The sequence below is a fragment of the Miniopterus natalensis genome, chromosome 12 (assembly GCF_054644295.1).
Source record: "Miniopterus natalensis isolate mMinNat1 chromosome 12, mMinNat1.hap1, whole genome shotgun sequence".
Taxonomy (NCBI): Eukaryota; Metazoa; Chordata; class Mammalia; order Chiroptera; family Miniopteridae; genus Miniopterus; species Miniopterus natalensis.
This window is the reverse complement of record NC_142092.1, coordinates 24316205-24330565: the sequence shown is the minus strand read 5'-3', so window position 1 is coordinate 24330565 and position 14361 is coordinate 24316205. Positions and strand designations below refer to the sequence as shown.

The 14361-nt window shown below is 37.6% G+C and overlaps 1 protein-coding gene across 8 annotated transcripts in view; it reads right to left on the bottom strand.

The window, feature by feature from the left end:
* Positions 1-14361, bottom strand: part of MPDZ (multiple PDZ domain crumbs cell polarity complex component) — a 140324-nt gene that overhangs the window by 83680 nt on the left and 42283 nt on the right. For 4 of the 8 annotated variants that reach the window (XM_087822664.1, XM_087822659.1, XM_087822663.1 and 1 more), the window contains exons 4-8: positions 7961-8170; positions 7373-7512; positions 3695-3908; positions 2828-2971; positions 842-1051 (exon numbers count right to left, since the gene is read on the bottom strand). In XM_087822664.1, coding sequence (XP_087678790.1) covers positions 842-1051; positions 2828-2971; positions 3695-3908; positions 7373-7512; positions 7961-8170 — 918 coding nt within the window. The remainder of the gene's footprint in view (positions 1-841; positions 1052-2827; positions 2972-3694; positions 3909-7372; positions 7513-7960; positions 8171-14361) is intronic. The other 4 variants (XM_087822666.1, XM_087822660.1, XM_087822665.1 and 1 more) reach the window with 1 other exon arrangement.

Sequence of the window (14361 nt, the reverse complement as noted above, 5' to 3'; positions counted from 1 at the left end):
TTAACTAGTTAGAAAAAACTTCAATAGAAAAAAATCATAAAGATGTTTTTAGACTTATGGGAAAGAAATGCAGGACTTACATTTGCTAAAAGCTAATCTAAAAATTGAGTGTGATTCTCTTCTTAAATACCTAAGAGATTTCTAGATAAATTATTTTGTTGATATTTTATCCACTATAGTCATCTTGTGACCCAAAATATTTGAGATAACCACTACATTCTAATAATTCTGAAATTTCCTAGGTTTTTTCATATCAAGTTACAAACATAGATGGAAGGCCATGCACATGCATAAAGCTTTTGTTACAACCTCAAAAGCATAACTTTTAAGAATGTGTAATAACTGGTGACATCTCATTACAGATCTTATAACAGTTGTATGACATATCTTAAAATAATAATATTAAAAGGTTTTAGTAAGTTTTATTCACCACCATGCCTCCACTCCCTAAAAGAGATACTAAAATGAAAGTTGTAAGGGAAAGATAAGCATTTATAGCCCACCTTACCAAGGGGCTTCTAAGAGAAAGAATTAAACATTTTAGGCGTTAGTAGCAAGTAATTCTTTAAGACGTTTCCATACTGCAAAATATTATCCTCATAAATGTGCTGTTTAGAGAAAAACATAAAGTAGTCATCTAGAATTTTTTAAGCAATCCATTTTTCATGTTACACTTAATGTAACAGATGTAACATATTACTTGTGCCAACACATCTCTACTTTTGAATTTTGTTTCATTTTTTATCACTACTGTATAAACATTACTAAATCTACTTTCAAAATAAACAACCTGTCATGTAAGTGCTACTGCCCATGACTTGCCCCAGTTTTACCTACTTACCCGCATCTCTGGCGTAGAGGATGGCGATGAGGCCACAGTGACGCCCAGCGAGGTGGGTGCTGCAGGTTCTTCCAGGGCGCCTCTAGCAATCATCAGTTTAACTCTATTTCCACATTGCCTGAGGACTTGTGCTACTTGCTCACTGCTCATTCCTGCCAGATCTGTGTCACCAATCTTTAGAATGTGGTCTCCACTGCACAATCGCCCGTGCTGAATAAAAAAAGATTGATTTATCAGGCTTTATTATGATTACCTTCATCAGAGGAATCCTAAATGAGGGCAAGGGAATAATAAAAAAAAAGCAATGATATAAAATATCAATCATGGGACATTACACATGTGCTTGTAATTTTAACTGACTTTTAAAGAAGCCGAGCATCACTTAATGTGGTATAGGTAACAACTTCACAAATATTCCTTAAATTGATATGAGCTTATCAATTTGATTTCTACCCACTAGATGCAAGAAAATATTAGGCCTTTTTGTGAATTTTTTGGAGGACAGAAGGAGAAAATGCTACTATGCAAAGATATAGAATAAGTCACTATAAAAATACATATTACTCAAAATATGGTATGAACCACAAGAAAGTAATGAATTAATACAATTTTCTGCCTTGCCATTTAAATTATAAATCTCTCTAAAGAAGTCATATGCAGATGGTATCATGGTCAGAAAAGAATTCAGACAGATGAGGGGAGTGAAAAGCAGTCTTACAAGCCTCTATACAAACAGTGGTCACTAGAGTTTTTCCCAATGATGAAAATGTTCTGTATTGTCTAATACGGCAGCTACAAGCAACGTGTGGCTACAGAGCATGTGAAATGGGAATAGTCCAACTGAGAAACTGAATTTGTAATTTTATTTTAATTTAAATCTGAATTAAAAGGTGATATGTGGCAAGTACCCACGGTATTTAGATAGTACAGTTCTGTACTGAAAATAAATCTTATTTATCATAAGCCTGTCAACTAGGGGAATCTCACTGGATACTGCTAGATACTGGCTAATATTTAAAAGAAAGAAAATTTGCAAACTATTGTTACTGTCAATACCCCCATTGATAAGGCTGCCAATCAATCTTCCACTTATGAGCATGACAAGTATTTGACGAGCCTGACTCCTAAGTAAGTTCAAATACACAAGCAAAAGCAAACACCTTTATAAACAAAATGTTATAATCAAGGCAAAAGATACCTACATTAGCAGAACTTATTTAATTAAAATCTAAATCATAACAAGTACAGTTTTCTTACATATAGTCCAACATGTCTCACAGCATAAATGGCTTTTTTTTTTTTTTTTTTACTGATTTCAGAAAGAGAAAAGGAGAGGGAGGGAGAGAGAAAGACAGAAACATCGATGATGAGAGAGAATCATTCATCGCTGCCTCCTACATGCCCCACTTTGGGGATGTGGGGATTGAGGCCACAACTGGGGCATGTGCCCTGAGCGGGAATCGAGCAATGATCTCCTGTATCGTAAGTCGATGAGCCATGCCAGCTGAGCTAAATGGCAATTCTTTAATTCTGTGCTTCATATACAAAGATGATACCAATGACCCATCACTAAAGGGACAAGATGAATCTTCTTTTTTTCCTAGTATAATAAAATATTCTATTGTTTGTAATATCCTTCGGCCATAAAACATTTGACTAGGTTGATAAATTGATTTATGATCATAAAATATATGATTTAGCAGTCCCTAAAATAAAGGACTGCTATCTCTACAATGACCAAAACCATAACCTAGGCTTTAGTCTGTAGTCTACTACTTTAACTTAAGATCAATGTTCCTCTTTCAAAGGTATTTCTCCCCAGGTCCAAGAAAACGCTTTAGGGACAGTCCAGCAAAACAGAAGATTCTACCTCAGTTTCTTTGATATTATCTAAGGCCAAAGTTTCTTCTTTCTGGCAGATAATGTAAAAGATGAAGCAATGGTATTTGATAAAACAGCCTGAAAGACCTGTTGGTAGTCGCTTACCTGATCAGCGACTCCTCCAGGCAGAATAGTTTTCACTATCACACCGGTTGCTTTTCCTCCTACAATGCCAAACCCCAGACCAGATCCATCATTCACCAATTCAATAGTTTCCACATGCTGCCAGTGAACCTGAAAACAAAGCTCCTATAAGCATTTGAAAATGTTTAGGGAAAACGAAAGTGTCAGTTGAGATTACAGTTGAGATATCTGTGAAAATTATTTTGTGAGTAGTACGAAATAATTGAGTTCAAACATAAAAATGAGCCTTAAGTAATGTTACTTTTATTTAGTATACTCCCCCTTCAACAGATTGTTACTGCATAATCATTCTTGAAATTATCAATACATCATCATAGTGACCACATTTAACCAGGATTTGAGAGATACGTTGTAGAACTTTCCAAAAAAGAAAAAGATGAAGGAAAAAACTTTTGCCTACTAAAAATGTTTTCTGCATAATCCTGCCTTTCAGGATTCCAAATCAGATGACTTCTTAAGTCATCAGCAGCTAATAGTAACAGTATAATCTATAATTTACAAAGCAACATCAAGATTTTATCTGTCTACAGACAGAGTCAATTTTGTTATAGGACTAATTTTTTTTTTCCTTTTTCATTTTAGGGATGTTGTGAAATAAAAAAGAAACTACACACAAATGGTAAAAAATATTTTGGAAGCCAGAAACGTAATCATAATTAAATAACAAATATTCCTGGCTAGGGAGAGATAAAGGAACAAAAAGGCAAAAGTCCAAGGAATACAAAGAACCTAAGGAAAATGTACAAGAGTCGTCTAGAAACCTGTAAAAGAAATAAAAAAGAAATAGAAAAATATGTTCTGTTCCCTGTGGCAATCCTACATACTCACCGGATTAGAGTGAGCTGAGATGGTGCTGGCTGCAGATGGGGAGCGGGAAACTATGGGGCTGGCGAGCTGAGGCAACGAGCCTCTGGCAATAACTAGCTGGACGTTATCTTTGGCTTTCTGCAGGATGCTGATGGCCTGCTGATGTGTAATCGTCTGATCAAGTGCCTGTCCATTGATGGCAAGGATCTGATCAGTTTCTTTCAATCTTCCATCCCTATGAAGAATGAAAAAGGGGGTCACAGACATCTGACAGCTCCCAAGACAATGACAGCTGTTCTAGCATTTATTTTCAGGTTATCTTAATTCTGTTTTCTAATGTCCACAATTAAGTAGGGTTTTCTGGCACTTCTACTTTTAAAAGCATATACTCTGACTCCAGTTGACCTACCCCTGAGGACCTCCTCCCTCGTAAGAGCCCTCTCCTTTCAGCGGCCCGCAACGGATACGTTACATCTAGGATGTTGCTATCTTCTACAAATAAACGCAAAAGCGCATTTATTTACTTGCTGCTTTGAGTACATGAATAAAATGTAGCTCAAATTATCATAGGCCACATGTATAGTTTTCTAAGTAGTCATTTTAAAAATCTAATCAAGAGATTGGGAAACAAGCTGGCGGGCATAGGTCACAGCTGCACCCGCCGCCTCCCGCAGCCACATCAAAATCACAACTAAAACACAGAACCACCGTCACTCAGGGCCTCCTGAGAGCTGGCTGCACAGAAGCCCCACAGCCAGGGAGCTGAGGAAGCACCGAGAGCGAGACCGGCAGGAGGGGCGGAGACGCGGCGGGTCGGGGCTGAATCCCAGAGACGCGGCCGCAGACCCACCCCCGCTGCCGCAGTTAAACCCGGGAGGGAATCTCGGGGTGGAGGTTTCCAGGAGCAGCGAGGGGTCCCAGCCCACAGCAGGCCCGCAGCCCAGGGTCCAAGGGCTGAGGAGAGACGTCCCCACAACTCCGGGCTGTGAAAACCAGCGGGGACTGTGGCTGAGGGTCCAGGGGACTGCGGGAGCCCCAGCAGCTCCTCTAAAGGGCCGCGCACGGACTCGCTCGGACGCTCCCTCTGAGCCCAGCGCCCGGCAGCAGCTGGAAAGGACGAGAGACATTTGGGGAGGAACTAACCTGCCTAAAATCAGGACCAGAGTTAGAGGAGCAGCTTTCTCCGGGGCAGAAGAGCTGGAGGAGGCCATGGCTCCTTAGGCGAGTCCTCCCCACACACAGCCGGCAGGCAGGCTCCTTCTCTGAATATCTAGCACCTGACTCACACCTTTGGCCCCGCCCCGTCATTACCGGAGGCCCCACCCCTCCCCACCTGCAGGCTCATCCAAGCCATTTCCAGGGGCTTTTCTGTGCAAGTGGCTTCTCAAGCCTCATGCTTAGGATTTTACTAAAATCTCTCAAACAAGCAGCAGCTTGCCCCACATGGCCTGATAAGCAGCCCCAGGCCTGGCACTAGTGGCAACCTGCATTGTTTCATAGCTTGGCCTCTCCTGGACACCTCCAAGCCCAACACAAGTAGCAGCCAACTACGGTTTGCTGTGTAGCTAATGCTGGGTGGCCCTGAGCAAGGCACTGGCACAGGCTGACTTGGCATCTCCAGGGAGGCCCCAGAGACAGTGCGCCTGGTGGTCAGACTCGACCAGGCGGGATTACAACCCTACCACATCCACGAGTGACACTCAAGGGGTGCACTTGGTGAACACCAAAGCTCCACTGAAGTAAATCCTGATCCATAGGGGTGTCTCCAGCACAGCAGGTCTTTGGCTATAGTTGTAGCTGGTCCTCACAGCCGACTGGCCTGGGGATCAGTTCCTCCCAGTGACGCCAACAGCAACAAAGACTCAACTACAACAGGACAGTGCACACAGCCCACACAGGGGAGCACCTGGAAGGCCCAGCTCAGGTGACTGGGGAGGCTGAGCCACTGGACCTCCAGGACACCTACTACACAAAGCCACTCTACATATTCCAGGAGACATAGCAGCTCTACCTAATACATAGAAACAAACACCTGGAAGCAGCCAAAATGTGGAAGCAAAGAAACATGTCACAAAGGAAAGAACAGAAGAAATTTCTAGAGGAGGAACTAAATGAAATAGAACCAAGCAAGCTAAGAGATACAGAGTTCAAAATTTTGTTTATAAGGATGCTCAAGCATATTAGTACGAGTATTACAAAGACAACTGAGACCATCAATGACATAATAAAGTACCAATTTGAAATGAAGGCTACAAGAACTGAACTGAAGAATAATTTACAGGGACTCAACAGTAGAGGACGCTGAGAATCAAATCAGCAATTTGGAACATGAGGAAACAAAAAACACCCAACCAGAAGAGCAAAAAGAAAAAAGAATCCAGCCCGGCTGGGCGTGGCTCAGCAGTTGAGCTTCAACCTGGGAGCCAGGCGATCGGGTTTCTATTCCCGGTCAGGGCACATGCCCTGGTTGCAGGCTCTATCAATGACTCTCTCATCATTGATGTTTCTATCTCTCTCTCTCTCCCTCTCCTTTCCTCTCTCTGAAATCAATAAAGATATATTATAAAAAAAAGAAAGAAAAAAAAAAAAAAGAATCCAGAAATATGAAGATAGTATAAGGAGCCTCTGGGACAACTTCAAGTGGTTCAATACTCGTATTATTGAGGTATCAGAAGGGGAAGAAAGAGAGCAAGAAATTGAAAACCTATTTGAAAAAATAATTACAGAAAACTTCCCTTACCTGGGGAAAGAAATAGACTTACAAGTCCAGGAAGCATAGAGGGTCCTGAACAAGAGGAACCCAAAGAGGCCCACAGCAAGACACATCATAATTAAAATGCCAAAGGTTAAGGACAAAGAGAAAATCTTAAAAGCAGCAAGAGAAAAGCACTTAGTTACCTACAAGGGAGCACCCATACGACTGTCAGCTGATTTCTCAACAGAAACCTTGCAGGCCAGAAGGGGGTGGCAAGAAATATTCAAAGTGATGAAAAACGTGGAACTACAACCAAGATTGCTCTACCCAGCAAAGCTATCATTTAGAACTGAAGGTCAGATAAAGAGCTTCACAGACAAGAAAAAGCTAAAGGAGTTCATCACCACCAGACCAGCACTACAGGAAGAGTTGAAGGGTCTTCTTTAAGAAGAAACTAATGAACAAAAAAATCTGACAAACTAAATAGATCCAGAGACACTGACACACATAACAGACAATCATATTTCAGAGGGAAGAGCAAAGGGGGGTGGAGGGTGGGAAGAGATTAACCAAAGAAGTTATATGCATATATGCATAACCCATGGACACAGTCAATAATGGGGTGAAGGCCTGGGGAGGGGGAGGGAGTCAAGTGGAGGGGGTTAATGGGGGGGGAAAAATGGGACACCTGCAATACTTTCAACAATAAAGATAAATTTAAAAAAATCTAATCAAGTCCATTTACTAACACTGACAACAGTGTCCTAATCAAATTTTTCTTTCCTTACTAAAAAGTGACTAAGTTATGACTATATTTAAAAGTTACTCTCCTTTCCAAAGGCCTTTTTATCACAGCAATGTTAATGATGTCTAAAAAGAACCGGTTAACATAATCACATTTGGATTTTTGTTTTTATTCGTTTTTGCTTCTCTACATTCTCCCAAGGTGATTAGCACCTTGTGGCTGTGGCCTGAAATGCAGAGTCGCAGCCTGTCTGTCTCACCTGTGAGCCACGCTGCCCTCTTGGATTTCCTGCACAAATATTCCCAGCTCTCCCCGGTTGTCGCTCCTCAGTCCCACAACACTAAACCCGAGGCCTCCACAGGGAGGTTTGAGGAGCTCAAAAACTTCCACATGGCGACCCTGTCCAGGAAACAAAGAAATAAAATTAAAGCCAATCATCTTATTAGTGGCATCACTTTGTTAAAAAAAAAAAAAGTTTTCTAAGAAAACCTTTATCCCTTATCACCTAGAATGAGACACCTTATTTATCCTAGAGAATATTTCTGGAACATAAAATATAATACTCAGTTAAAAATGTGATAATTTAAAGAAATGGAATACAAAAATCTAGGAACCACCCAAACACACAAAATCTACTTCATTTTCATTCCAATTTTTTTCAGATGTTACAAATGTCTTCATAAGTAAGAATATATTTAATACTACATTTAATAAATATATATTTAAGGTATATTTAACATGTTATACAACATAAATACATAAATATTCTTCAAATTATCCAGGACTTGATTACAATCTTAAGATATTATACGTTCTATCATAACTAACAGGAAAAAAATGTTCTTACCTGGGCCATATTTTTGATCAGCTGATCAAATTCCTCACAGGCAGGTTTCCCATTGATGTGTGTAGTACCTGAAGCTGTAAGTGCCTCCAGATTCCCACTGCTTTGGGATGATAAAAACGATTCATTTTGCAGCGCAGTAGTTACAGCTGCGCTGAGATGTGGAATATGGGTAGAATCCACATTTGAAATTGCCGAAGTTGCAACGTTTACCTAAGAGTAATATGGAGATTATTAACAATTTTCACATTCCATAAACTGTTTCATAGAAAACATCCCAAGAGGGGTAATAATGAAGTAGACACCAAATTTCAAATTGTCCAAGCCTTTCAATTAAGCAACTCTATTTCAAAAAATGTATTTCAAGGAGAAAAATTAGAAGCACACACAAAGACCTATAAGGAAGCTCAATGCAGCACTATTTATTAGATAAAAAATATTTTAAACTAATTACTTCCAGCGTTCAACTTCAGGGTACTCATTAAAACACACGCAAAAACATTCACATCCATACACACACTTTAAAGTAAAAAAAGGCTAGTTATAGAATATGTATAATATAATTCAATGTACTTACAAAAAAATGTTTACATATGTATTAATCATTGGAACAATATATACGAAACAACCAGTATAACACTAGTTATTCCAGAGAGATGGACTACAGGGGTCCATTTACTTTCCATATTGCTTGAATTTTTATAACAATGTACGTAGTAAAGAATTTGGTGTTCCTCAAAGAGTGGTCTGGCTTTTGTCCCCAGCTCCTAGGAAGTAACTTCTAAACCCTTGAAATTTCCCAGGTAACAGGAGTGTCTTTGTTATCCATGGTGGGCCCCGAGGTCACATGGTATCAGCTCAAATTCTGAAATTATGTTAAACCACATGGGCAATCAATCAATCATACCTATGAAATGATGGTGGAATGAAAACTCTGAACACGGAGCTCAGGTGAGCTTGCTGGGTTGGCAATATTCCATTGCTTACTGTTATGCATAGATTTTGGGGAGGGGGACACTTCCTAGGGAAAATAAAAGCTTTGATTTGAAATCCTGCTAGATTGTCTCTTCCTTTGGCTAATTTTTGACCTGTATCCTTTCTGTAAAATAGAACATAATGGTGATTTAATAGCTTTCAGTAAGTTCTATAGATCCTTCTAGTAAAATGTTGAACCTGAGAATAGTTTTGGGAACTTCCTGAACTTGCAATTGCCTCTATCTTATGTAGATTCTTCCCTCTTACTTTATATTTGGAGCTTAAATCCTTTGTTGTTGGTCTCAAAAGTCTTAGGCAGAGTTGCCAGTCTGGAGGACTGACTCTTCGAACTTCATAGTTTGGTAAATTCCAGGTACAATGATATAAATAAACAACAACTATTATATATTGTTATATAAGCACACAAAAAAGAGAATTCCATTTTGGAAAAATATTCTATAATTAGAGTACTTTTCTGTACCTGTTATAAGGAGCTGCAAGTAAAGCTAAATAATTGAAAAAACAGTACAAGCAGTCAAACCTGATTTCATATTTCTATAGGGTGTCTAGAATCTAACTTTTTATCTGTAACTATCAGAAAGGTTACACCAATCATGCTTTGGGATTACTGTCTGAATTCATCTCCTAGCATTCTGTCCTCCAGCTGCACTCACAACTTCACTTTTCCTAAAACTGCCAAGGTACCCCCTCTCTACCAGTCAGGACATCCTTCCCCCAAGTATCTACGTGCTTTCTTCTTTCATCCAGGTGTGCTCAATGTCACCGCAGAGAAGCCCTCCCTGACAACTCCAAGACAGCATCCCACCATTATACTCCATCAGCTTACCCGGCCCTGTTTTCCTTCATGGCGCTTATTACCACCTGGCATGTGCCCTGTTGTCACGGAGCTTTCAGCCCAATCTGTCCAACACAGACAAGAACACAGGATTCTCCAGTGGGGGAACCTACTTCATTTCTGATTAAATTCTCATTCTCTAGAAGTGCCTAGCACAGAGTTGGCGTTCAACATACCTTTGCAGAATAAATGTTTATTCACTTTATAAGGACCTACTCTGATATAATGTCCCCAACAACCTTCCAAATATCTTTATTTTCATTTACAGATGATAAGATTAGCAAAGTCACACACAGGATATAGTAGACACAGTATGCATGAACTAGATTTTTTCATCATGGCGCTCTTATCATCTTATATTATACATTTAGCAAACAGTCATCTGAGATATTTCTGCAAATAAGATATTAGGTAAAGAGTTTTCATTGACAGAAGTAATCAAAATATTTCACAATACACCACCAATCTGTTCCTAAGAGTTTGTTACCTATCCTTAAAAATAAAACAGAGAACTCAACAAGTTACCACAGTTATCAATAACTCAACCATTACAATGGCTACCTACAACCTCAAATGAAAAAGAGATCCATGTGCTTAGCAGAGGCTTTTGGGAATCCTTTCAAATGCTTATTTTAAAATCTACAGCACGCCTGATCAATTATTATTTTTTCGAAAGCAAGCTTCTTATGCCAAACCTGATTTTTTTATCCTGAGCCATGGCGCTTCAACAGAGTCTGCCAGCAGACGATACACTGCTCAAGTTGAAGCAGATGGCAGAATAAAACGTGTGACAGGCTGAGGATCCCACACCAGGACCTAATGCCTATGGTATATTTCATAGGAAAAAATATTTGGACTTCTACTGTGGTAACCCAGAGTGAACAAATCACAGTCCAAGAACAGAGAGTCTATCCGTATGAAGTTAACTGATATCGCATAAGACAAGGTGCAAGGGCATGCCCAGGGTACAGTTATAGAGCCAGGGCATTCCAAGGGCAACGTTACAGGACCAGAGCAAGTACATCATTACAATATGAGAATGTATAAAAGTGCTAAATATCACTGTTATCTCCAAATGTTAGATCTTTAACCAATGTCAATGACTCCTCCTGTCTTCTCCTGGCCGTTGAGGTTCACATAAATGGACAAAAATTAAAGAGATCACACATGTAAAAACTGTAATTTAATTATATGATCATACAAAAAATCATTTTTAAATTTTTATAGGCATCAAATTTATGCCCATAAAAAAAAAAAAAAAAAAAGCACAGAGTCCCCTTTTGATTCTGCTGTCACCTTATTACAACAGCTTTCTGAACTAATCTCGTTGAGAAATGAGAATGAATCTCATTTTCCTTGACAGGTTTGTTCATAACAGATACAGTATAAATGCTTAATAAAAAGAACCTAACTCCCATCTTGGTTTTTAGAATATTAAGTAAACAGAAGAAAACACAACTATCTGGCAATTTTTACATGCAGATAAACAATCTGTATAATTTATGGAAGTTGCTAGTAAATGAACAAGAGTCACCAAATAATTATGTGATCTCTATTTAACTTCTGGCTGAGTATCTCAGTCTAAAAAGGCCTTTTATGTTCTTAGTAAATAAACATATAAATTAATTAATGGGTTTTAATTAGTTCTAATACCCAAAACATAACTCACATGAAGATTATGTAAAGTATTTGATTAAAAATTTGTCAAATTCTCTGTGAAAGAGTAGAATGAAACACCCTCTCAGTATTTAGAAGTCTAGGATAAGCCCTCTTATAAGACACAGTCAAAGCCAGTACTTGGTTCAGTTACTCTAAGGGGTCAAAGTAGAAATAATAACAAATGACAAATATATAACTTAAGCACTTTATTTGAACTTAAAACATATGTATAGTCATTCACAAATATCTTAATTATGGGAGGGCTCCACCTTCTTTCTTGCATAAACCAATTTCATATAATATGGAATTATTTGCAAATTCAGCCTCTAAACATGGAGCAAGAATCTGAACACTTAAACAATTTCATTAAAGAAACTTGCTAGATTTTTATGAGCTCTTTCTGCAGTGTTTTACAGTTTGGTCAAACAAAACCAATTCACCAAGAATAGTTTTATCAATGCATCTAGGTAGAATTTCAAAATAATTTAAATAAGTTTTCATAAATTTTTTATCGTAAGTTTTTATATTCTATAATAAAGTCATACAGTTATAAAAATATTTATAACTAACATAATTAGTTTTAAAATAACTTTTTGATAAATGTACACTTACTTGGCAAGCACTGCAGAAACACAAACAAGAAAATGTCTGAATAAACTAGTGTTTAATGCTCTGGGCAAAAGTCAATATGCAACACAGAAGAAGTGGACAGTATCCTCTCATCTAGAAAGTCACTTATTTAGAGGTGTGCTAAGAGAGTTCCTTTTTCTATGGTATCAGCCCAAGAAAACAAAAATTTTTAGTTCTATATACAATTAAGCTCACCCTGTGGGAACAACTGTATCACAGTAACTCTTCCACTGTGACGAATGAAAACATTTGTATAAATAACTGTTTTTTAAAATACACTTTAAGTTTATCAAAAAGAATACATCACTTCTGCCATATTCTATCCATTAGAAGCAAATCAGTAAGCCTAGCCCACACTCAAGAGATCACACAAGAGTATTAATACCAGAAGGCAGAGGTTATTGGTGTAGATCTCAGAAGCTAACACAGCAAATCACAGTAGAGCAGCTGAAAGCCAAGACAGAGAGAAAAACTCTTAAGAGCCACAAGAGCAAAAAGCACTTCACCTTCCAAGAAAAATAAAACTGACACCTGACTTAGGTGAGTCAATGAAAGAAAACAACAGGAATTAAAAATTAAGAATAAGAACAAATAAACTGACAGCCTAGCACTTTCAGAAAACCTCCCCCCCACACATGCTCACACACAAAGTATTGTGTTATCTCAGGTTTGGAGAAAAAACAAACCAAAAAACACAAAAATAAATTTTTAGGCAAGACAAAAATGATCCCCGATGGAATTTTCTTAATTCAGAGAAGATTGAAGAGCACAAAAAAGAAATTAAAAAATGAGTAAATTAATAGCAATTGCTTAACTCAATAAATAACCTAAAACTTAATGGAGTTTTGAATATACGTAGACTTAAAGTACTATATGATAATTACAAAAACATCCAGAGTAGAGTAAATGGGGTTGAAGTGCATCATGTTCCTTGCATTTGCCAGGAAGTAGTGAAAGTACTACTTAAAGTCAAATAAATTAAAGGCACAAATATCTGACAAAGGGCTCACATCTGGCTGTATAAAGAAAACCCAAAACTCAATAGTTAAAAAAATATATATATCCAATTAGAAACTGAACAGCAACGTTTCGGCAAAGAGAATATATAGATAGCAAATAAGAATATAAAAGATGTTCAGCATCATTACTCATTAGATAAATGCAAATTAAAAGCACAAAGAAAGTCATTTTATACCTATCAAAATGATTAAATAAAAAATAGTGGCAACACCAAATGCTGGTGAAGATGTGGAGAAAATGGATTGCTCATAGACTGCTGGTAGAAAGCTAAAGTGGTAGAGCCCCTCTGAAAAAGTTTGTCAGTTCCTAAAAAATACTAAACATGTATTTACCATACGACACAGCAATTATACTCCTGGACATTTATTAAAGAGAGATTAAAACTTTATGTTCATGCAAAAATATGCTTTATCTAGAAGAGTAAAAATCTGGAAACAAACAAAATGTCCCTCAATAGGTACATCCAAACCATGAAATACTATGGAATACTACTCAGCAAAAAACAAACAGAAACTATTAACATACACAACAACTTGTATGAGTCACAAGAGCATTATGCTGCATGAAAAACAATCTCAAAAGGTTGCACACAATATGGTTATATTTTAATAACATTCTTGAAATTATTACATTACAGAGGTTTTTTACAGTTGCTAGGTAGTGGGGATGGTGTGGGGAGGGGCTGGGTGTGACTATCAAAGGGAAGCATAAGGAAAATCTTTGTGGCGACAGAATAGATATGTACCTAGATTGTGGTGGTGGCCACACAAACCTATACAAGTGATAAAAATAACACAAATGGAAAACATTAATGCACATTATATCAATATCAGTTTCCTGGTTTTGATATTTTACTGTAATTATTAAGATGTAACCCCTGGAGGAAACTTGGGAAAGCACATATAGAACCCTTCTATACTATATTAAAAACTTCCTAGAATTACATCTCGAATTATTTCAAAATAAAAACTTTTTAAAAAGCTGACTTAAGTAGGTCAAGGATATTTACTGTAATCTGTAGAGTAACAACTAAGAGAATAATAAAATTAAGAAAAATAACATACTAATAGAGGAAGAAGATGAAATAAAAAGGTAACACAACAGAAAACAAAATCAAATAAATAAAACAAAAAATAATCAATAACTACATTAAATATAAAGGGGTTAAGTACACAAAATGAAAACAAACTGTCAGACTGTATAACACAATAAAAGCCAAATACATGCTGTTTACCAAAGATACAAGTTACTAATAAAGAAAAAA